Raw genomic sequence first — 25,356 nt, forward strand, 5'->3', positions numbered from 1 at the left:
CAGGACTGTCCCACCAGAACTGGGATGGTTGCGCCTGGGTCCAAAAACCTTTAGGGGCCCACTACTAAGGTCTCTGTTCTCCAAACAAGGAGACCAGTACCATCAATGAAGCATAAGTGGGGGCCCTGCCAACGACTTTGCATTGGGGCCCACTTGCTACACAAGCCAGGCTGCTATAGAACCCAGACTACAAGTCCCAGAACGCTGAAGCCCACTGTACTACCGAACAGGGCATGGCAGAAACCGTTCTCCGTTTATGTGTGAGCAACAGCACAACGCCCCTCTACACCAGAGCGCAGCTTGCTGGCGACTGGTATTTAACCTTCGCTCTCTTCTCATCCCACCAATGAAATCACTGACGCTAAACGGCCATGTGTCCTCTTAACCAATCAGCGAATGTCTATCATACGCACAGATAAGAATACATCAGAACTGCAATTCCATTGGTCTACGTTCTAACCACTGTCAAATGACTGAGAAGGTGGGCGGGATTGTGTGCGCTGGGTTACGAGAAGCCCCGCCCCCAGCATTCTGTATACTCTGTCCAGAGCCGTTGCAGACCTCAGCGCCCGGGACTCAGGTACGCTCCTCCGTTATATGCACGGATACGATGCTGGCTGTGTGCGGTCAGGTATAGGGAAAGCAGAGGACGGTGCCGCTTTGCATTGTGTGACGAGCATAGCAATAGAATGTGAAGCGTGACGATGGTGACTAGTGCAGGGGAGGACATTTCTGCATTGGGGGATTCGAACACCTGATTCACGGGGACAAAACCAGGTGGAATATTGGAGGAGGCAGACAATAACGCCCATGGTGTGCCACCGATGTGATGCATGGCAGTGTGCCATGATCCCCTTCCAAGGTGGAGCAACCATTGGCCCTGTTCACACACAGCAGACATTAGACAGTAGCTGTAATCGCCTATTTATAGCCCCTGACAACTCTAGCACACTTCAGCGTTGCACCAGTACTGTCACTAGAAATATGGCAGGTGTCTCTTGGAGATGAATGGAGCGCAGACTCTTGACTGCCACTCCATTAATATGGGGAGACACAGGGCCCCCCAGTGATCGGACCCCCACCGATCAGACTTCAATGGGCGCGTTCAGTGATCGGACTCCCACCGATCAGACTTCAATGGGCGCGTTCAGTGATCGGACCCCCACCGATCAGACTTCAATGGGCGCGTTCAGTGATCGGACCCCCACCGATCAGACTTCAATGGGCGCGTTCAGTGATCGGACCCCCACCGATCAGACTTCAATGGGCGCGTTCAATCCATAAAATAGACAAAAGTAGTGCTTGTTTACTCCTAAATATGCCTCCTGGATTCAATGGTCCATCATCTGTCTGAGGAGGACATGTGTGGCTCACACACAGCAGATTTATTGCCAAGAATTTTGCAACTGAAAAATCCTTTCCATGTGAATGGGATTGTTTCTGTAGCATGTGCATGGTGCTACCCAGATGCGTAAGGGGCTTTCTGGGAGTACAGTATTGATGGCCATCCTCAGCATAGGTCATCAGTATCCGATTGGTGGGGATCCCACTCCTGGCACAGCCGCTGATCAGCTGTTTGAGCTGTGGTCTCCTCGCAGCTTACCAAGTACAATGCTGTACATTATATAGCGACTGTGCTTGGAATCAGAGCTCAGCCCCCATTCACTTGATTGGGACTGGGCTGCACCTAGGCCATCTGACCGAACCGATGAGCGTGACGTAACAGGCCCAGGAAGAGGCCGCAGCGCTCATGGAGCACAGAGGCCTCTTCAAACTGCTGATTGGTGGGGGTGCTGGGAGTCCGACCACCAGCAATCAGATACTGATGATCTATACTGAGGATAGAACATTAATATTGTGCTCCCAGATAACCCCTTTAAAGGGATTGTCTGTGTTCAGAGCTGAACTCGGACATAACGTCTTCTTCACCCATTCAGCCCCTATAAGTGGAGCATTTCATGCCCCGATAATCCCCCTTGCCCTGCACTGTATAGCACAGGGCAAGGGCTTCTTCTTCAGATCCGGTGACGTACCAGGCTTCTGATGGGCATCCTTGGCGGAGGTTTCCACCTAGCAGTGAGCCCGGTGATGTCACTGGCACTAATGGGCAGTCTTTTGTGCTGCCCTAGCCTGTAAAACTAAAGACTTCCCATTAGTGCCGGTGATGTCACCGGGAACACTGCTAGGAGGAAGGCTTTGCCTAGCATGGTGTCAATCTAAACAAAACAGCCCTTGCCCAGGGCAAGGGGGAGCATTTGCTTCACTCGTAGGGGCTGAATGTATGAAGAAGGGGTTATGTCCGGGTTCAGCTCTGGACCTGGACAACCCCTTTAAGGGTCCATTCACACGTCCGTATAATGGGTCCGCATCTGTTCCGCAATATCCGGAACGGGTGCGGACCCATTCATTCTCAATGGGGCAGGAATGAATGTGGAGAGCACACTATGTGCTCTCCACATCTGCATTTCCGGAGCGCGGTCCCAATCTTCTGGTCCGCATCGCCGGAAAAAATAGAGCATGTCCTATTCTTGTCCGCAATTGCGGACAATAGGCAGTTCTATGGGGGTGCCGGCCGGGTGTATTGCGGATCCGCAATACACTACGGACGTGTGAATGGGACCCTAACTGCAGAATCTATCTTCAATATTATGTAATCAAAATGCAACTCCAGGCAAAGACTGACAATAAAGATTTTGGCCTTTTAAAGAGGACCTTTCACCGATTCTTACCCTATGAACTAAGTATACATACATGTGGAGCGGCGCCCGGGGATCTCCCTGCACTTACTATTATCCCCGGGCGCCGCTCCGTTCTCCTGCTATGTCCTCCGGTATCTCCGTTTCCTAAGTTATGGTAGGCGGAGTCTGCCCTAGCGCTGGCCAATCGCATTGCAGAGCTCACAGCCTGGGAGAAAATAACCTCCCAGGCTGTGAGCTCTGCGCTGCGATTGGCCAGCGCTAGGGCAGACTCCGCCTACCATAACTTAGGGACTGGTATCTCCGCCTACTATAACTTAGTGAGCGGAGATACCGGAGGACATAGCAGGAGAACTGAGCGGCGCCCGGGGATAATAGTAAGTGCAGTGAGATCCCCGGGTGCCGCTCCACATGGCTGTATACTTAGTTCATAGGGTAAGAATCGGTGAAAGGTCCTCTTTAATGTGGTGTTTTAGAAACCCCCGTCTGTTCTCTTCAGGGCTGTATATGAAGCAGCAACGTGACAACAGTTGAACTTTTCCATGAGCGGCCCTGGAATTCCTCCACTTGACTCCCAAGTAGCTAATGACAGTGCTTCTCAGTAGTCATGTCTTCATGGCTTCAGCTTGCGGCCTGGTAGAGGACTGAAGGAAACTCTGGTAACCTAAGGCTGGAATTACCCACCCCTAATGCTGCATGCGGCTGAAACTCTGCCCACCCACGGCAGCGAATGGCCACACGATTTTGCTGGTAAAGCTCGCCAAAAGCTGAACTTTCAGGGGAAGATTTATCAAAACTGGTTCAAAAGTGGCTTAGTTGCCCCTAGCAACCAGTCAGATTCCACCTTTCATTTTTCAGTGCTCTTATGGAAGTGAAAAGGATTAATCTGATTGGTTGCTATGGACAACTAAGCCTTTTTTATTTTATTTTATAATATAAAACATCTTCTAAATAGCTAGAAGTACGTATATTTGACCATGGGTCCATGTACTGAAATCTTGCACATTCATCATTTACCATATAGAGTACTAGAGTTATGTCCGTGATCATTCCCTTTATGCCATTGGTCATGGTAATCTGATGCTTAGGTGTGCCAAGAAACTAATGTTGCAACCAGTGGAAGGGGGAGCTTCTTCACTATTGGGGTCATTTATCAAACTGGTGTAAAGCAGAACTGGCTTCGTTGCCCATAGCAACCAATCAGATTCCTTCTTTCACTTTTGACAGCTCCTTTGGAAAATGAAAGGAGGAATCTGATTGGTTGCTATGGGCAACTAAGCCAATTCTACTTTACACCAGTTTGATAACTAATCCCATAATGTTTTTTTAAACGCTTCTGTCAGCATGTATGGTGGCATTTCTTAGGGCTGACATTGCTCTGTGAACTAGATAGAATGGTGGGAGAGTCCACGTGCCATGGCCATGGAGCGTAGTTTCTCTGTCAGGCTCTTCGTAATTGAGTGCATTCTGGTTACCCCTGATTGATGTGTTAAGAGATTCTTTTGTGGGGATACCTCTTTAAATCTTCTGCTCCATTAGAGCTTCTCCAGTCTCGGGCTGCGATGCTGTGGAAAGCACTCCTACAAGAACTGGCACTGGCAAGTTCTGCAGATAGATTCAGGAAGAACTGGATGGTTTCCCAGTCAAACAGAATAAACAGGCCTCTTGGCTTTAATAACACTGTATAGTAAATTAAAGGGGTTTTCTGATATTAACTGTGACCCCCGCCGATCAGCTGTTTGAAGAAGCCGCTGCGCTGACTTGCAACTTACCAAACACAGCGCCATACATTGGATAGCGGCTGTGCTTGGTATAAAGCTCAGCCCCATTCACTTAAATGTGACGTCACTGGGCTAGGCTAAGCTGCAAGAAGGTCGTGGCGCTCCTATGCGCACCGGTGTCTTCTCAAACAGCTGATCGGCAGCAGTCCCAGGTGCTGGACCCCCACCAATCAGACACTATTGACCTATCCAGAGGATAGTTCATTAGTTAAAAAAAAGTCGGAAAACCCCTTTAACCCTGGGAAATAGCCAATTACCAGTGGAGCAGTGGTAAGAAATAGCAGCCTGATGAAGGTGGCGACCCGCCACTGAAACGCATAGCCTTTTATTTATAGTGTTTTATGTATGTTTTTAAGAAAAAATTTTATAGATGGCAGAGCAGTGCGCTTTTGTCTTTCTTTTTCTGCTCCTTTTTGAGCGACCGTGTTCCTGGTAAGAAATAGTGGCACTACTGTATGTCCATCTTCTTTCAGATTAGGTATAGAATTAGGACGTGTGATGCCCGCAAACAAAATGGGTCTGCAACCCAGAAGATTAGGAACAGATGACCACAGAAGCACTACAGAGCGCCTCCATGGCATTTTGGTTCGTGCCTCCACACCGCAAAAAAATATAACGTGAATGAGTCTGCATCCGGCAGCGCAGGCCACACGAACAGTGCCTGTGCATTGGGGACTGCAATTTGCATGGCAGGGGCCGCACACGTTCAACTGCATGAGCCATTAATCTGTAGAATAGTTCAGTGAGGGTGAGTCACCACATCACATTTTATTTGCTCCAGAATTTCATACTTTCAAAAATAGAAGTGTTAAAGGGAGTCTGTCACCTCCATATGGCCATATACAGTGCTTACATGGCTCTGTAGCACACCTATACAGGATTGTAACGGTACCTTTGTTCTTTTCTTTAGATTTGCACCAGCAGGAAAAACAAAGTTTAATTCATATGCAAATGAGCACTCGCAAGTGCCCAGGGGCGGCGTTCACTGTGTAGGTGCCCAGGCTGCTCTGCCTTCTTTTCACTTTACTCCTCCCCAGCCTCTTCCTTTGCCCGCCCTCCAAGTCTCTCGCCTAATCGATAGGTCTGAACTTGGAGGGCGGGCAAAGGAAGAGGCTGGGGAGGAGTAAAGTGAAAAGAAGGCAGAGCAGCCTGGGCACCTACACAGTGAACGCCGCCCCTGGGCACTTGCGAGTACTCATTTGCATATGAATTAAACTTCGTTTTTCCTGCTTGTGCAAGTCTAAAGAAAAGAACAAAGGTACCGTTACAATCCTGTATAGGTTTGCTACAGAGCCATGTAAGCACTGTATATGGCCGTATGGAGGTGACAGACTCCCTTTAACCACCTCAGCCCCCCTAGCTTAAAGGGCTTCTGTCACCCCACTAAACCGTTTTTTTTTTTTTGTTTACTAATAATCCCTATACCGCGAGCTCAGCATACATAAGTTAAATAATCATTTTTGTTCAGTAGAAAGTAAAAGCGATTTTTAAAATATGCAAATTACCTTGCTACCAGCAAGTAGGGCGGCTACTTGCTGGTAGCAGCCGCATCCTCCGACCCTAATGACGCCCCCTCCGCATTGTGATTGACAGGGCCAGGGAACGGAATCGTTCTCTGCTGGCCCTGCCTGTTAGCATTCAAAATCTGGCGCCTGCGCCGCGGCCGTACCTATCTTCAATCTGCGCAGGCGCACTGAGAGACGGCCACTCGCTCGGCCGCTCCATCCTCAATGCGCCTGCGCCGATGACGTCACATCTACACCAGGCGCATTGAGGAGAGAGCGGCCGCCTCTCAGTGCGCCTGCGCAGATTGAAGATACGTACGGCCGCAGCGCAGGCGCCAGATTTTGAATGCTAACAGGCAGGGCCAGCAGAGAACGATTCCGTTCCCTGGCCCTGTCAATCACAATGCGGAGGGGGCGTCATTAGGGTCGGAGGATGCGGCTGCTACCAGCAAGTAGCCGCCCTACTTGCTGGTAGCAAGGTAATTTGCATATTTAAAAAATCGCTTTTTATCAAATTCTACTGAACAAAAATGATTATTTAACTTATGTATGCAGAGATCGCAGTGTAGGGATTATTAGTAAACAAAAAAAAAAAAAACACGGTTTAGTGGGCTGACTTTTTTTGTTATTAATCGAAATTTACCAAAATTCTTGCAAAAAAATGAAATTTTTCACTTTCAATTTAAATTTTTTTTTTAAAACTACATTTCTATATAAATTTTTCTCTAAATGTATTGTTCTACATGTCTTTGATAAAAAAAAATGCAATAAGTGTATATTTATTGGTTTGGGTAAAAGTTATAGCGTTTACAAACTATGGTACAAAAATGTGAATTTCCGCATTTTGAAGCAGCTCTGACTTTCTGAACACCTGTCATGTTTCCTGAGGTTCTACAATGCCCAGACAGTAGAAAAAACCCAAAAAAGATTCCCCATTTCGGAAAGTAGACACCCTAAGGTATTCGCTGATGGGCATAGTGAGTTCATAGAACTTTTTATTTTTTGTCACAAGTTAGTGGAAAATGATGATTTTTTTATTTTTTTATTACAAAGTCTCATATTCCACTAACTTGTGACAAAAAATAAAAACTTCCATGAACTCACTATGCCCATCACAAAATACCTTGGGGTGTCTTCTTTCCAAAATGGGGTCACTTGTGGGGTAGTTATACTGCCCTGGCATTTTAGGGGCCCTAATGCGTGAGAAGTAGTTTGAAATTCAAATGTGTAAAAAATGTCCTGTGAAATCCTAAAGGTGCTCTTTAGAATGTGGGCCCCTTTGCCCACCTAGGCTGCAAAAAAGTGTCACACATGTGGTATCGCCGTACTCAGGAGAAGTTGGGCAATGTGTTTTGGGGTGTATTTTTACATATACCCATGCTGGGTGAGAGAAATATCTCAGTAAAAGACAACTTTTCCCATTTTTTTTTATACAAAGTTGTCATTTTAGAGAGAGATTTCTCTCACCCAGCATGGGTATATGTAAAAAGACACGCCAAAACGCATTGCCCTACTTCTCCTGAGTACGGCGATACCACATGTGTGACACTTATTTGCAGCCTAGGTGCGCAAAGGGGCCCAAATTCCTTTTAGGAGGGCATTTTTAGACATTTGGATTCCAGACTTCTTCTCACGCTTTAGGGCCCCTAAAATGCCAGGGCAGTATAAATACCCCACATGTGACCCCATTTTGGAAAGAAGACACCCCAAGGTTTTCCGTGAGAGGCATGGCCAGTTCATAGATTTTTTTAGGCACAAGTTAGCGGAAATAGATTTTTTTTTAGTTTTTTCTCACAAAGTCTCCCTTTCCGCTAACTTGTGACAAAAAGTTCAATCTTTCATGGACTCAATATGCCCCTCAGCGAATACCTTGGGGTGTCTTCTTTCCGAAATGGGGTCACTTGTGGGATATTTATACTGCCCTGGCATTTTAGGGGCCCTAAAGCGTGAGAAGAAGTCTGGAATATAAATGTCTAAAAAAGTTTACGCATTTGGATTCCGTGAGGGGTATGGTGAGTTCATGTGAAATTTTTTTTTTTTCACAAGTTAGTGGAATATGAGACTTTGTAAGAAAAACAAAAAAGCAAAAAAAAAAAAAATCAATTTCTGCTAACTTGTGACAAAAAAAAAAAATCTTCTATGAACTCGCCATGCCCCTCAAAAGTGATCTTTTTATAGCGCCGCAGCGATTTTACGGTGTTTTTGCAGTGATCAGAAGAAAAAAAATTCTGTCACTGCGGTGGGGCGGACTGAACGCAAGTGTGCGCACAAGATCAGGCCTGATTGGGCGAACACTGCGTTTTTTGTAGAGCCTGTAGAACATGTCCTATTCTTGTCCGCCATTGCGGACAAGAAAAGGCATTTTCTATATAGTTCTGGCAATGTGCGGATCCGCAAAATGCGGAAAGCACATTGCCGGTGTCCGTGTTTTGCGGATCCGCGGTGTCCGTGTTTTGCGGATCCGTGGATCCGCAAAACACATATGACGTCTGAATGGAGCCTTACAGGGGGGTGATCAATGACAGGGGGGTGATCAGGGAGTCTATATGGGGTGATCACCCCCCTGTAAGGCTCCATTCAGACGTCCGTATGTGTTTTGCGGATCCGTGGGTCCGCAAAACACATACGGACGTCTGAATGGAGCCTTACAGGGGGGTGATCAGTGACAGGTGGGTGATCAGGGAGTCTATATGGGGTGATCAGGGGTTAATAAGTGACAGGGGTGGGTGTAGTGTAGTGGTGTTTGGTGCTACTTTACAGAGCTGCCTGTGTCCTCTGGTGGTCGATCCAAGCAAAAGGGACCACCAGAGGACCAGGTAGCAGGTATATTAGACGCTGTTATCAAAACAGCGTCTAATATACCTTTTAAGGGGTTAAAAAAATCGGATCTACAGCCTGCCAGCGAATGATCGCCGCTGGCAGGCTGCAGATCCACTCGATTACCTGCAGTTCCTGTGAACGCGCGCACACAGGCGCGCGCGTTCACAGGAACTGCAGGTAATCGAGTGGATCTGCAGCCTGCCAGCGGCGATCATTCGTTGGCAGATGATCGCATAGATGCGTGATTGTGCCTGAGTCAGCCGCCTCCGGAACGCGATCCTGCGTTAGGCGGTCCGGAGGCGGTTAAAAGGGTTTTCCGATACTTTAATACTGATGACCTCTCCTCTGGATCGGTCATCAGTATCTGATCAGTGGGGGTCCAACACCCAGGACCCCCGCCATTCAGCTCTTTGAGAAGGCACCTTCAAATCGTGGGAGTTCTGCGTCTTTCTCTCAGCTTACCAAGCACAGTGCTGTACATTGTATAGCGGCTGTGCTTGGTATCGTAGTCCGCCCCATTTACTTCAGTCGGGCTGAGCTGCACCCAGGCAATGTGACCAATGAACATGACGTGATCTAGGAAAAACTGGCGTTTTCAAACAGCTGATCAGCAGGGGACCCGGGTGTGGGACCCCAACTGGATAGGTCATCAGTATTAAAGTTTATCAGTTAACAAAGTGCAAAGTGAATGAACTAAAGTGAAGAAATCTAAATCAAATCCCTATTTGGGATGACCACCCTTTAACGGCATCCATATTTCCCCTCACCCATGACAGCACCCATCCAGGACAGGAAACCTGAAGATATAAAAAGTTCACACCCCCACCACACCTCAGTTCAGGTTTCCTGTCCTCCAGATAAGAGGTCCTGGGGAACCTACCTCTGAAGAAGTTCACACCAAGATGGCTGTGGAGAGTCCAGGTTTTTAGTCCTTGGGTGACCTTTCCCATAGCGGTGTAAGACTCTTTCGGGAGCCACTTGTCGAGCCTGCTGTCCCTCCACCTCTCCTCCCAGTTTCCCCATGTTTGGAGCCGCTGTGGCTGTGCCTAGAGGAGGCATACTATCATGTCCCGATCAGTGTCAGCTCCCAAAATTTTTTGAGAACGGCAGTTTGGGTTCAGGGCTCTCGTCTTCATCTGCAATACAAAGCCCTCCCCTTTGGAATATCACAGGCTCCTCGGGTGTTTACCAAGATTATAGTGGAAGTAGCAGCCTATGTAAGAATCACTCTAGTCCCTTATTCAGACGACTTTTTAATAATTTTCCAGACAGAATCGTCTTTGAAGCAGGAGACAGATAAATTGTGTGTATTTCTGGAATCTTTTGGATGGAAGATAAATTGGAAAAAATCCAAGTTACTTCCTTCTCAGAGATACGTGTTTTTGGGGATCCTACTAGATTCCCAGAATCAGAGATGTTTCTTGCCAGAACAGAAGGTGATGTTATTGGTAGACAAAATACAGGATCTCTTTCTCAGTTATGGGTGTTGCCTTAAACAGGCTATGTCAGTACTGGGGTTGTCCGAGTTATGAAAAAAAAAAATATAGCACTGCAAATCTGATGGGCAGCAATATATAACTAAGCTAAGCAAGTTTTATGCAAAAAACTATATATATTTCCTCATTTCCCTGGTTCTTTTCTGGCCCTTTGTTTACATGCAATGAAAACTATCTCTGCCCCTCCCCCTGCACTGCTAAGGGAGTGAATAGAAGTGCTGCCCTGAGTGACATGTCTGCCTGCTGGGAGAATCAGCAGCATGTTGTATGTGTAGGACTACAAGTCCCAGCTGTATAATGACACTGCTAAGGGAGTGGCTACAAGAGCTGCCCTGAGTGACATGTCTGCCTGCTGGGAGACTCTGCAGCTTGTTGTATGTGTAGGACTACAAGTCCCAGCTATATAATGACACTGCTAAGGGAGTGAATACAATTGCTGCCCTGAGTGACATGTCTGCCTGCTGGGAGACTCTGCAGCATGTTGTATGTGTAGGACTACAAGTCCCAGCTGTATAATGACACTGCTAAGGGAGTGAATACAAGAGCTGCCCTGAGTGACATGTCTGCCTGCTGGGAGACTCTGCAGCATGTTGTATGTGTAGGACTACAAGTCCCAGCTGTATAATGACACTGCTAAGGAAGTGAATACAAGTGCTGCCCTGAGTGACATGTCTGCCTGCTGGGAGACTCTGCAGCATGTTGTATGTGTAGGACTACAAGTCCCAGCTGTATAATGACACTGCTAAGGGAGTGAATACAAGCGCTGCCCTGAGTGACATGTCTGCCTGCTGGGAGACTCTGCAGCATGTTGTATGTGTAGGACTACAAGTCCCAGCTGTATAATGACACTGCTAAGGGAGTGAATACAAGTGCTGCCCTGAGTGACATGTCTGCCTAACAATCCTAGGAGAGAGCAGACGGCAGTGGAGGGGGGCGTGGCCAGTACAGTGACTTCAGATCTCTCAGGCTTGTGCACTAACATTATCAGAGCAGGGAGAGAAGCTGACCTCACAGGTCATGTGACCCTCAGTGAAATCTGATACACCAGGCACTGGAGATAAAGTGAGTTAATTGGAAAGCTGTTACATTTGCCTAGTTAGGAACATAGAACAAAAAAATAACTCTGACAACCCCTTTAAGATTTGGTCCCCCATGGGATTTATATGTAGTATTAACTGCCTTGACTCATTCCCCATTTGAATCTATTAAGGAGATACCAATCAAGATGCTCACTTTAAAAATGACTTTTTGTTAGCTATTACATCTGCTAGGCGAGTTTCTGAGATCCAGGCTCTTTCAGCCTTCCCTCCTTATACAAATATATTGGAAGATAAAGTCATTTTAAGGTCTTTACCTTTTTTCTTCCCTAAGGTGGTTTCTGACTTCCATAGAAACCAGGACATAATTCTACCTTCTTTTTGTGTTAATCCCAATAATTCTAGAGAACAAAATTTTCATTGTCTAGAGCAGTGTTTTCCAACCTTTTTTGTGCAAAGGCACACTTTTTTCATGAAAAAAATCACGAGGCACACCACCACTTTTTTGACTTAGCTATAAGTTCAGCCACGTGATAGCTAGCTTTAAGAGCTCTTTCATTTACCTTTGTGGTTTTTCTCATGAAAGTTGCCTGTTTCTCCGTGTTTTCACGCAGGCAAACAAAATAGTCCGCATTCTTGTTTTGAAGCGAAGGGTGTTTCGTTTGGAGATGGCGTTTAAGTTTACTTGGGACCATAGCACTGTTAGATAGCTTTTCACCACACACCAAGCACAGTGGAGTTGGTTTCTTTGCATCTCCGGTGAAAGTAAATCCAAATGAAATATAGCTTTCGCTATATTGCCTTGTGCCAGAGAATTTGCTTGAGCTAACCATCTTTGCTTTCTTTTGATCCCCACTCATACTTGGGCTCTCATCTGGCTCCGAATTTTGTTCAGGGTCCAGTTCTTTCCTTTTCAAAAACTTGTCCATCACTGTATCTGCTCCTGTCTCACTGTCACTCAGTACTTACTGTGCTTGTCTCCTCCAGATAGCCGCTGTCCGTCACACCTAAGGCGCTCTTCCCCATCCAGATCCATCAATCAGCGCTCTTCTGCTCATGTCTCCTCCAGATCCATCACTCAGCGCTCCTCTGCGCTGCGATGCGATAATCAGATCCATCGGCGCTCTTCTGCGCATCAGATCCATCAATCAGCACTCTTCTGCTCATGTCTCCTCCAGATCCATCACTCAGCGCTCCTCTGCGCTGCGACGCGATAATCAGATCCATCGGTGCTCTTCTGCGCATCGGTGATCTACTGCGATGTCTCCTCCTGTCAGACTGTAACAGGACAGTGACACCGGAGCTATATAGTCCGTAACATGCGGCTTCAGCTCACAAATAGACCAAATTGGAATTTTTCCCCACGGCACACCAGACAATATCTCACGGCACACTAGTGTGCCGCGGCACAGTGGTTGAAAAACACTGGTCTAGAGTACGTTAGAAGATGTTTAATCACTTACCTGGAATCCACTAAGGATTGGAGAATAAATTAAAATCCCCTGATCCAGCTTCAGGGATCTGGTAAGGGAAAGAAAGCTTCCATAGCCTCGATTGCAAGATGTAAACCATCTTGCAATCGAGGCTATGGAAGTTTGCCATATCTTGTACTTATTCGGCGAGAGGTCTTCCCATTCCAGAGGGGTTTGGGGCCCACTCAACTAGGGCAGGAGCTACTATTTGGGCAGAGAGGGCGGAGGCTTCCTTATTTCAGATTTGCAGAGCGGCCACATGGTCTTCGCCCCATACTTTCTTAAAACACTACAGGTTGCATCTGGACTCTGATGCTGCCTTTGAGAGGAAAGTACTGCAAGTTGTTGTCCCCCCCCCCCCTAATTTTAAAGGGAGTCTGTCACCACAATTTGCCCTTATAGACCACTTACATAGCACTATAGCATAACTATAGATCAGTCAAATGGTACCTTTGTCTTTTTGTTTGGATGTTCACCAGGGGCAAAAACTGAGTTTTATTCACATGTAAATGAGGGCTCGCAAGTGCCCAGGGGCGGCATTCGGGCTGTAAGTGCCCAGGCCGCTCTTCCTTCTTCTCACATAACCCCTCCCCAGACTGTTGCTTGGCCCGCCCTGTATGCCTCTTACGTCATCCAGTGTACTGGCCGATATCCTGCCCGCGCATGCGCACTGCATGGAATGATGCTGCTGCCCACAATGGTCATCACAGTGCGCATGCGCTGGCAGGATATCGGCCAGTACATATGAATAAAACTCATTTTTTGCCCCTCGTGAACATCCAAACAAAAAGATAAAGGTACCATTTGACTGATCTATAGTTATGCTATAGTGCTATGTAAGTGGTCTATAAGGGCAAATTGTGCTGACAGACTCCCTTTAAGTTAATAGTTTAGTCCGCATGGGTGCTGTCATGGGTAAGGGGGAAACATAAATTGTTTTTCTTGAAACCCATGACAGCACCCCAACATTTTCCCAACCCTTTTTTTCTTTAATGGGGCTTATTCTTGAAGTTATTATATCCCAGTTTAGTTAGGGAAAGAATTTACTGTATTGGTTCCCTGGCTGGGGTCTATTTCTTTTGTTGTGTTATCACGCCTCCGGAGGGTCTTTTACTTGAAAATCACTGAGGTGTGGTGAGGGTGTGAAGTTTTTATAGCCTCATGTTTCCTGTCCTGGATGGGAGGTCCATCACGCATGGGTGCTGTCATGTGTTTCAAGAAAAACCATTACCGGTAAGCAATTTATGTTTTCTAGGTACACATGGGTCATTTATCAAACTGGTGTAAAGTAGAACTGGCTTAGTTGCCCATAGCAACCGAACGGATTCCACCTTTCATTTTGGACATCTCCGTTGGAAAATGAAAGGTGGAATCTCATTGGTTGCTATGGGCAACTAAGCCAGTTCTACTTTACACCAGTTTGATAAATCTCCCCTACAGTTTTTGAAAGAATTAGGAGGTTGTTCCAAACATCTTGGAGAACAAACTACAGATCTTCTGTGCATGTAGGCTTTCTCAAATCCTTCTGTCTCTTCATGTAATCCAAGACACACTCATGTGATGTTGAGATCAGGGCTGTCTGTGGGGGCCATATCATTACGACTGGTTCTTATTTAGGCTGAAGATACAGAAAATGGCAGGAGATGCTTGGAACTAGTGATGAGCGAAGTATTAAAAAATTTGATTTGGCTGCTTCACCAAATTTTAAAAAAAAAATCTTCTTCGAGACAAATTACATAAAGGGGTTGTCTCTCTCTTCAGTAAGTGGCATTTATCATGTAGAGAAAGTTAATACAAGGCACTTACTAATGTATTGTTATTATCCATATTGCTTCCTTTACTGTCTGGATTCATTTTTCCATCACATTACACCCTGCTTGTTTCCATGGTTACAGACCACCCTGCAATCCATCAGTGGTGGTCGTGCTTGCACAATATAGGAAAAAAAGCATTAGCCTATGTTTGCTCCCATGGTCCCAGCCACCATGAATCCAGCCAGCAAAGGAATCAATATGGATAATAACAGGGGTTCCATTCCGCATCTCCGTTTTTGCAGACCCATTGAAGTGAATAGGTGCGCATCCGTGATGCGGAATGCCCACGAAGCGGCACCCGTGTATTGCGGATCCGCAAATGCGGTCCGCAATACGGCAACGAGGCGCACACGCCTGTGGGAAAGAGGCCTTTTCCTGTTATTTTGTCCTATTTGTTTGCTTCACAATAAAAAAAAAATAAAAAAATACGTCTTCAAAGTTGTGGGCATGTTCTGTAAATTAAATAATGCAAATCTTCAAACAATCCATGTTAATTCCACCTTGTGAGGCACCAAAACACGAAAAAAGTCAAGGGGGGTGAATACTGTTTCAAGGCACTGTAAATGAGTGTAAATGTTTTTTATTTTTTTTAAATAATACTTATCAGAATGAATCAATTTAAACTGAAATGGTGTAAAAAAAAATTATAATAAAATACTATTTACCTGAACTATTTGATCACGACAGGCGGGCCACTGCCATCTTGCTTGAAGGTCTGGCACGAAATCTTGCACAGCCGGAGATGACATCATCACGTCAGGCGGCATGATGATGTCATACGTCACAGCGCACAGGATTTTGGTCGAGATCTTTAAGCAAGATGGTGGCAGCCGGCCCGTTGTGAGCAAATAGTTCAGGTAAATAGTATTATTTTTAGTTTTTTACACTATTTCAGTTTAAATCGATTCGTTACCGCGAAGCACAAGGAAATTCGGCTTCATGGCAAATCGAATTTATCCTGAAATTCGGATTGAAGCCCCAATCCGCTCATTACTAGTCAGGATTAATGAGTCAAAAGAAGACCTTTGGTTAGTTCTCCAAAATGTTTGAAATAACCTCCCTGACACATTTCTTCAAAAACTGTTTGAAAGTGTACCTAGCAGAAAAGTACCTTTGAAGGTGAAGGGTGGTCACACCCAATATTGATTTGATTTATCTTTATCTTTTGTTCATTTACTTTGCATTTTGTTAAATGATAAAATACACAATTAACACTATTTCTGAAAGAATTCTTACTATATAAATATCTACACTTATTGAAAAAAAAAATGACACACCCAAGGAATAATGTTGGATTGCTGCAAAACTGACATGTTTCCGACAGATATGTAACTGATTACATGTGTGGACTGATTAGACACTGGGTCTTGCCACAAGAGGGCGTAAAAGTGCTTGCCCTACTACCCTCTAAAAAGACTCTCCTAGGCTACGTTTGGGTAGTTCACCTCTTGATAACAGAACTTTGACAGCTAGATATGGCTGTGTGATGCACTTGAAGCCAGTTTGCCCAGTTAACTTTGAGAGGGGGAACATCTTTGGACTGAAAGACACAGGATGGTCGTTTTGACGAGCTGCCCACCATATAGGCTGTTTTGACCTAGCTTTTAGTAGGTGTTACATGAGGGCACGCATGCACAGCAAACAGTCTTTGGAGAGCCCGGGCAGACCACCAGCAGAGAGAATAGTTTGATCCGGCCAACAAACACGGGCAGTTCCCACAGTTTCGTTGGACACCATCCAGACACCAGTGACAACTTCATTACACGGAGGTGGCCCAACGAGGTAGCAGGGGTCAGCAACCTTCAGCACTCCAACTACTGTGAAGCTGCAACTCCCTGCATACACATGTACTTGGCTGGGACGCCCATAGAAGTTAAATGAGAATTCTGGGAGTTGCAATGCCTGTACAGCTGGAGTGTCGGACGTTGACGATCCCTGTACTAGAGCCTCCTTTCAATTGTATAATTTTCCCAAATATAGTTATCCTTTCCAGTGTGTGTGTATATATAATAAATATATATATATATATATATATATATATATATATATATATATATATATATAATGTGTGTATAAATATATACACCTTTACCTCTCTGCTGCTTGGACAATTTTCACATTTTTGACAAACACAAAACCTAAATCATAAAATAAAATAGTGTTATCTCACAATACCATATATTTTCTGGAAATACACACCTGGCACATTGTGGAAATGCCCCCTGTAGTTTACAGTCATGAACATAAAAGTATTTTAGCCTAAAAATGTAACATTTGAAAGCTCTGTGCACCACCCGTACTATGCCCACATGTATGTGGCACCTGAGCATGATCTACAGCACACAGCAGTAGCCCCATGCTCCTCTATAGGTGCCCTATTATTTTTCCATACCAAACAAACCCATAATATGGTCGTGTGCATGGGGAATATGGAGTCACAAGAAGAGTAGCTTACTTTATGACCTGGCATCAGCTATTCTGATGTACGACTATTTATAGAGTCCCTTTTTCCTAAGGTCTGAGTCTTCAAAAGGGAGTTCTTTTATAAATACTGAGAAATGTGCTTATTCACTTTCACATGGGCAACATATGACGTAACCTTGTTTTGAAGGATATCCTTGTGCCATCTGTCGTAGGCTAGTTTTAATTACTGCCTGTGTTCTGTGGCAGAATATGCTAATTTCTGCATGCTTTAGATCATTTAAACAGATGGCATGGCTGTTGAATTTCTTGATAAAGGCGAACTGAAATACTGCAAAAAAAAAAAATCTGAAACCTTTAAAAATAGAATCAATGACACAATTTAAAATTGTTCCTTTCTCCTGGAAATGTGAAGTCACCCTTCCTTAAGTGATGAAGTGAGATTCAAATGAGTCATCGCATGAGGAATGGAAACAGGGAGCAGATATGTTCTTCTTATATTTTCACTGTTGGGTTCATGGATTTGTTAAAATATAATTTAAAGGGTTTTTTCAGGAGCACACTATTTATTACCTATTGATTCCCCGCCACCCTCTGCCAATCTGCTTCTTCATTAGGCCTCATGCACACGATCGTATGTATTTTGCGGTCTGCAAAAAAACGGATCCGCAAAAAATACGGATGACGTCCGTGTGCATTCCGTATTTTGTGGAATGGAACAACTGGCCCCTGATAGAACAGTCCTATCCTTGTCCGTAATGCGGACAATAATAGGGCATGTTCTATTTTTTTGCTGAACGGACATACAGAAACGGAATGCACACGGAATAGCTTCCGTTTTTTATATTTTTAATTTTTTTTGCAGACCCATTGAAATGAATGGTTCCGTATACGGAACAGACACGGAAAAAAATAAGTTTGTGTGCATGAGGCCTTAGCCAGTGACATCCTATTCCTTAGCTTCACATGACCTATGTGCAGAGTTCCATTCAAGTGAACGGGCCTAGGCTGCAATACCAAGCACAGCCACTACGCAGTGATTGGCTCTGTGCAATCTTCTGTGAGAAGGCCTCAGTGCTGGTCTGATTTGAAACGGCTGATTGGGGGGTCCCAAAGTCCTGAGGATAGGTCATCAGTATTGTACCCGTGGGAAACCCCTCCTGGAATCAGCTGACTCCATGCCGTTATTCTAACTCCAGATCAGTATTTCAAAATGTGAACTGGGGATTAATGCTTTGGGCGTTTTTTATACGAAATCTCTTAACAGTGCAGTTTGTTTCAGAGTTTATTTATTCCAAACCTTTTCCACTGAGATCTTCTGCTTTTTTTTATTGTAGCAGTGTTAAGATGGCCATAAATATTATATTAATGTTGGCCAGACCAGCCAATCATGTGTGAAGTTTGAGTATGTACAGTACAGAATCACAGAAATATTGTGGCACCAAACGGATATGCCACTGACTATACTGGCTATGGCTAGTCATACAAGCAGATATTAAAAGCTGAGACTTTTGCCAATATATTCCTGTCAGGAAAATATCGGAGCCCATCATGCACCACATCACGGTCACTCAGCATGGCAAAGGGTCCTACCACTACATTAACTATGGTGTGAATACGGTCTGAAGGTGATGTAATCCATCTCACAGCCAGGCTTCCACACAACCGCCTAGCAGGACAACTAGTGCAATGTGAACTAAGCAAGACTGTAAGCCACACCCATATCAGACCGTGTGATGGAGGTTACCAGGTGCAAAAGAGTGTTTGAATGCCAGGTAAAGGCACATACACTACATATAGAACAAGACAAAAACACAGAAATATAGTGGCAATACTGGAGGAGCTGCTCAACCCCTAACACTGTAGCGTGTTTTTCATTGGGGGAGCAGCCCCACCGCATGTGGACCGCAGTAACCGACTATCCATAGTTAGCGTAGTGGTAGGACCCATTGCCATGCTGAGTGACCGTGACGTGGTGCATGATGGGCTCCGATATTTTCCTGTCAGGAATATATTGGCAAAAGTCTCAGCTTTTAATATCTGCATTTATGACTAGCCAGTATAGTCAGTCGCATCTCCGTTTGGTGCATTTTTTTCTGTGATTTATATGATTATATTTTCATCCGCACAATGTTCCGTTTTGTGTAGGATGCCTTTGTGGTGCATGTGGACCGCGCCGACATCCTCCATTTTATCCATTTTTTTGCTGGGGATAGTCGTTTGCTGCGGTCTACATGCGGTGGGACTGCTCCCCCAATGACAAAACACGCTACAGTGTTAGTGGTTGAGCAGCTCCCCCATATTTGCCACAATATTTCTGTGATTTTGTTTTGTTTTATATGTAGTGTATGTGCCTTTACCTGGCATTCAAACACTCTTTTGCACCTGGTAACCTCCATTACATGGTCTGATATGGGTGTGGCTTACAATCTGGCTTTGTTCACATTGCACTAGTTGTCCTGCTAGGCGGTTGTGTGGAAGCTTGGCTGTGAGCTGGATTACATCACCTTCAGACCTTGTTCACACCATAGTTAGCGTAGTGGTAGGACCCCTTGCCATGCTGAGTGACCGTGACGTGGTGCATGAGGGGCTCCGATTTGTTCCTGACAGGAATGTATTGGCAAAAGTCGCAGCTTTTAATATCTGCATTTATGACTAGCCAGTATAGTCAGTGTCATATCAGTTTGGTGCATTTTTTTCTGTGATTTATATGTACAGTACAGTACAGACCAAAAGTTTGGACACACCTTCTCATTCAAAGAGTTTTCTTTATTTTCATGACTATGAAGGCATCAAAACTATGAATTAACACATGTGGAATTATATACATAACAAACAAGTGTGAAACAACTGAAAATATGTCATATTCTAGGTTCTTCAAAGTAGCCACCTTTTGCTTTGATTACTGCTTTGCACACTCTTGGCATTCTCTTGATGAGCTTCAAGAGGTAGTCTCCTGAAATGGTCTTCCAACAGTCTTGAAGGAGTCCCCAGAGATGCTTAGCACTTGTTGGCCCTTTTGCCTTCACTCTGCGGTCCAACTCACCCCAAACCATCTCGATTGGGTTCAGGTCCGGTGACTGTGGAGGCCAGGTCATCTGGCGCAGCACCCCATCACTCTCCTTCATGGTCAAATAGCCCTTACTTTCAAAGTTTTCCCAATTTTTCAGCTGACTGACTGACCTTCATTTCTTAAAGTAATGATGGCCACTCGTTTTTCTTTACTTAGCTGCTTTTGTCTTGCCATAATACAAATTCTAACAGTCTATTCAGTAGGACTATCAGCTGTGTATCCACCTGACTTCTCCTCAATGCAACTGATGGTCCCAACCCCATTTATAAGGCAAGAAATCCCACTTATTAAACCTGACAGGGCACACCTGTGAAGTGAAAACCATTTCAGGGGACTACCTCTTGAAGCTCCTCAAGAGAATGCCAAGAGTGTGCAAAGCAGTAATCAAAGCAAAAGGTGGCTACTTTGAAGAACCTAGAATATGACATATTTTCAGTTGTTTGACACTTGTTTGTTATGTATATAATTCCACATGTGTTAATTCATAGTTTTGATGCCTTCAGTGTGAATCTACAATTTTCATAGTCATGAAAATAAAGAAAACTCTTTGAATGAGAAGGTGTGTCCAAACTTTTGGTCTGTACTGTATGTGTCAACTCTCCTTCGACATTAGATGTCGGGAGATAAAAGGATCAGGCAGATGGATTTCAACATGCCTGATTTTTTTTATTCGAACAAGCCTTCAGTCAATAGCTTTCTGATATTTATGGCCAGCCTTAGCTTTGGAAACATCTTTATATAGTTTAAAGTGGTGTTTACTTCAGTGTCGCTCCAAAAACCTTATTGACAAATTGCAGTTTGGGACAGTATTTGTCATCAATATCTTAAAGCCAACATTGGGAATTTCAAAAGCCACAGAATGGTGCAAAATATTGAAACCTTCGCCATGATCCCCTGCTGCCGCCGTTCCGATGCTTCTCCAGATCCCGCTGGTCTATGCTTCCTGGTCCCTTGCAACACGCAGAAAATGCCCATTGGCATGAATGACTGACTGGCTGAGCAAGCATTTCCTTCATGTCAAGAGACCAGAGAGGCATCAAAAGCAGCAGGGGTGGGAGACTGGTAAGGTGTGCATGATTTTTTAAATAAAAACTCCATGAATTGGTGGCTTTTTGAAAATAATTTGTGCCACCCAGGCAACACCCTTGTATTGACCCCCTCTCCTGCAGCAAGGAGAGAGAGAGCGCTATGTGCATGCTTTTCTCCCCTTGTACTGGGCATCGGTGGGGGTCTCAGCACTCAGACCCCCACCAATTTGAACTTTTGCTAAGTCTCTATGTAATATCAAAGGTTTTTTGAAAAGTAAGTGACTCTTCATGGTTAAATAGGTTAGGCAGCTAATAGGTTTTAGAGGTCTAGAACTTGGTGCTTAAGTAAACATTAGTGTCAGTGAATACAACTGACTATAGGACTTTAGGCAAACGGTAGGATTGGGTTGGTTTGTGCACACCACATAGTCCAGTAGCCAGACACAAACATTATTATTTTGCACTAGTGCTTAGGTTGCTCACAGTGCTCCATGTTTTTTAGACAGTTCATTTAAAGGGAACCTGTCACCGGGATTTTGTGTATAGAGCTGAGGACATGGGTTGCTAGGTGGCCACTAGCACATCCGCAATACCCAGTCCCCATAGCTCTGTGTGCTTTTATTGTGTACAAAAACCGATTTGATACATATGCAAATTAACCTGAGATGAGTCAGAGCTTGAAAATATGACTCTACTCTGGTCACACAAGTAAGATATGACTCTTTTATGTTAATTTGCATATGTATCAAATCGGGTTTTTTACACAATAAAAGCACACAGAGCTATGGGGACTGGGTATTGCGGATGTGCTAGCGGCCATCTAGCAACCCATGTCCTCAGCTCTATGCACAAAATCCCGGTGACAGGTTCCCTTTAAAGTTAATTTTTAGGCTTTATACATTCATTTAGATATCTGGGGCAAGTTTGGTAATCTGCCCAGGGTGGCGATTTTGAATATTTACATTATAGTATACCTATCCCCAGATAGGGTCACTCTTTTTTCAATGTGTATCTTCAAGGATCCAGTCACCATTTTGGCTTGCAAAATACAGACCATATCTGCAGTGTGTGAATAAAGCCACTTGTCACTGTTCAGTTGTCATGCAATCTGATATCATGGGGCCTCATGTCCCAGTCTTGTTATGATGGATTAAGAATATTGTGGTTTGATAGGGAAACTCAGTACAAAGCACACATTTAAACTTAATCACTTGTTGATCTTTATAACTTATTATTGCCATTTAAAGGGGTTGTCCCACACTAACATGCTTTTTAAATAACCCCACCCGCCGGGCCTGTCATAGTTAGCATACTTCCAGCACCTGCTCCTTGCCTCTTGTTTCCGGCTCCCTGGGTGTCTTGACCGTGCTTCGGTCCCTACATGTATACTTCTAGCATGGACAGGTCATGTGCCCCCCTGCAGCCAATGACAGGGGAGCAGATAAGTAAAAAGAAGGCAATCCTGGAATACCCCTTTAATGTTTATATGTATGTTCTAATATTTCTTGTAGCCCAACATGGACTCTGTGCTGAAGGAAAGTTACCTGGCTAGCTTTTGCTACCCTCCTGAGTCTATTCCCATTGCAGACCTTCTTGAGTCCAAGTCTTCATCTTCAAGAAAGCTACTATCGTCTGCTTTGAAGCACCACAGTCCTCATTCATATGATATTCTAGAAGCTCCAAATAGCACAGGTAAAATAAGAATTCACAGCCGTAACTCTTGTACATTGATAACGTGCAAGATTAAAAAAAAAAAAGCAGTTTATATTTTTAGTCCTTCAACTTGTTGTTTTTCATGGGTTTTTATGATGAGACGTTGAACTATTTGACATTTTAACACACAGCTCTTGTGTCTGCACTGAAGACTCTTCAAGAGAAGATTTCACGGCTAGAACTAGAGAAATCTAAAGCCCAGAACCACTTAACAAGCTTACCTATGGAGACAGCAGAATATAAGAAGGTTTGGTTCAGCAGTGAGAAGACTGACTCTGCTCAGCATGAAACCGTTAGGCCAAAAAATGGTAAGCTTTGCATTTAGTAATTGAGATGTTTCGTGAGAATAAAATGTATTCGTTTTTATTCCACAGTTAGTTTGAGTGGCTTTTAATAAAAGAGTGCAAGAAGGTCAACAAGGCTGGCGTGCTATCTCAAGCTTCTCATGAATGATTGTACTCAGGACAGCCACCTTGAAAAAAATAGATCATTCTTATCTAATGATTGATGGATCCTGAGGACAGGCCATCAATATTAGAAACCTGGATAACCTTTTTAATGCCCGTACACAGTAATAGTGCCTCCACAAAGTAATGGTGTCCATTTAGTGCTCTTCAAACAGTAAGGGCTGTTTCACACGAGCGGATGCCGTGCATGACATCCGCTCCGTGAAAGAGTGCCAAGACCCGATGCAGACTGCAGAGGCACGGAGCATTAACATGACTGATAATGCTCCGTGCCTCTCTGTGATCAGTGAGATAAAGTTGTCACTGTGATTTCGTAGTAAAGAGATCACAGAGAGGCACGAAGCATTATCAGTCATGTTAATGCTCCGTGCCTCTGCAGTCTGCATCGGGTCTTGGCTGTCATTCACGGAGCGGATGTCACGCACGACATCCGCTCGTGTGAAACAGCCCTAATTGTGCCCCCTTAATGCCTTTACGCAGCAATAAATGAATAGTCATCTTACCCTGTACCCCGTGTCAGCACCACAGACAGGTGCAATGACATTACGGCACCATGCCAGCTTGCATCAAGTTTCTGATGCCTCGTAGGCCGCAGACCTGAAGTGACCTGCACCCTACAAGAGGTTCCAAGCAGGGAGCAATGGCTTTGGACATGGATAAAGTTAAGACGGGTGCAAGGGGGTGGTTTGAAGCATATAACCAGCTCCTTGTGTATGCCCCTGGGCACATGATAGGTGTGGGGGCCCTGTTGCAGATTTAGCATTGGGGCCTAGAAGCTTAAATTTACAATTGGAGCACTTAGGTAAAATACTCAGTAGAATGTAGCTAGATAGAAACATAGAATGTGTCGGCAGATAAGAACCATTTGGCCCATCTAGTCTGCCCAATATATCTGAATACTATGGATAGCCCCTGGCCCTATCTTATATGAAGGATAGCCATATGCCTATCCCATGCATGCTTAAACCCCTTCACTGTATTTGCAGCTACCACTTCTGCAGGAAGGCTATTCCATGCATCCACTACTCTCTCAGTAAAGTAATACTTCCTTATATTACTTTTAAACCTTTGCCCCTCTAATTTAAAACTGTGTCCTCTTGTGGTAGTTTTTCTTCTTTTAAATATGCTCTCCTCCTTTACCGAGTTGATTCCCTTTATGTATTTAAAAGTTTCTATCATATCCCCTCTGTCTCTTCTTTCTTCCAAGCTATACATGTTAAGGTCCTTTTAACCTTTCCTGGTAAGTTTTATCCTGCAATCCATGTACTAGTTTAGTAGCTCTTCTCTGAACTCTCTCTAGAGTATCTATATCCTTCTGGAGATATGGCCTCCAGTACTGAGCACAATACTCCAAGTGAGGTCTCACCAGTGTTCTGTACAGCGGCATAAGCACTTCACTCTTTCTACTGCTCATACCTCTCCCTATACATCCAAGCATTCTGCTGGCATTTCGTGCTGCCCTATTACATTGTCTTCCCACTTTTAAGTCTTCTGAAATAATTACTCCTAAATCCCTTTCCTCAGATACTGAGGTCAGGACTGTGTCAAATATTCTATATTCTGCCCTTGGGTTTTTACGCCCCAGGTGCATTATCTTGCACTTATCCACATTAAATTTCAGTTGCCAGAGTTCTGACCATTCTTCTAGATTTCCTAAATCCTTTTCCATTTGGTGTTTCCCTCCAGGAACATCAACCCTGTTACATATCTTTGTGTCATCAGCAAAAAGACACACCTTCCCATCGAGGCCTTTTGCAATATCACTTATGAAGATATTAAACAAAATTGGTCCCAGTACAGATCCCTGTGGAACCCCACTGGTAACATGACCTTGTTTTGAATGTTCTCCATTGACTACAACCCTCTGTTGTCTGTCACTCAGCCACTGCCTAATCCACTCAACAATATGGGAGTCCATGCTCAATGACTGCAGTTTATTGATAAGTCTTCTATGTGGGACAGTGTCAAAAGCCTTACTAAAATCTAGATATGCGATGTCTACTGCACCTCCACCGTCTATTATTTTAGTCACC

General features: G+C 44.5%; 1 protein-coding gene across 1 annotated transcript in view; it reads left to right on the top strand.

The window, feature by feature from the left end:
• The first annotated feature begins 518 nt into the window (after window positions 1-518).
• CEP57L1 (centrosomal protein 57 like 1) overlaps window positions 519-25,356 on the top strand; it is a 37,711-nt gene continuing 12,873 nt past the window's right edge. Inside the window, exons 1-3 of the mRNA XM_040428854.1 lie at window positions 519-580; window positions 22,655-22,835; window positions 22,988-23,164. Of these exons, the coding sequence (XP_040284788.1) occupies window positions 22,661-22,835; window positions 22,988-23,164 (352 nt within the window). The 5' untranslated portion in view covers window positions 519-580; window positions 22,655-22,660. The remainder of the gene's footprint in view (window positions 581-22,654; window positions 22,836-22,987; window positions 23,165-25,356) is intronic.

This window comes from Bufo bufo, chromosome 4, assembly GCF_905171765.1.
Source record: "Bufo bufo chromosome 4, aBufBuf1.1, whole genome shotgun sequence".
NCBI lineage: Eukaryota > Metazoa > Chordata > Amphibia > Anura > Bufonidae > Bufo > Bufo bufo.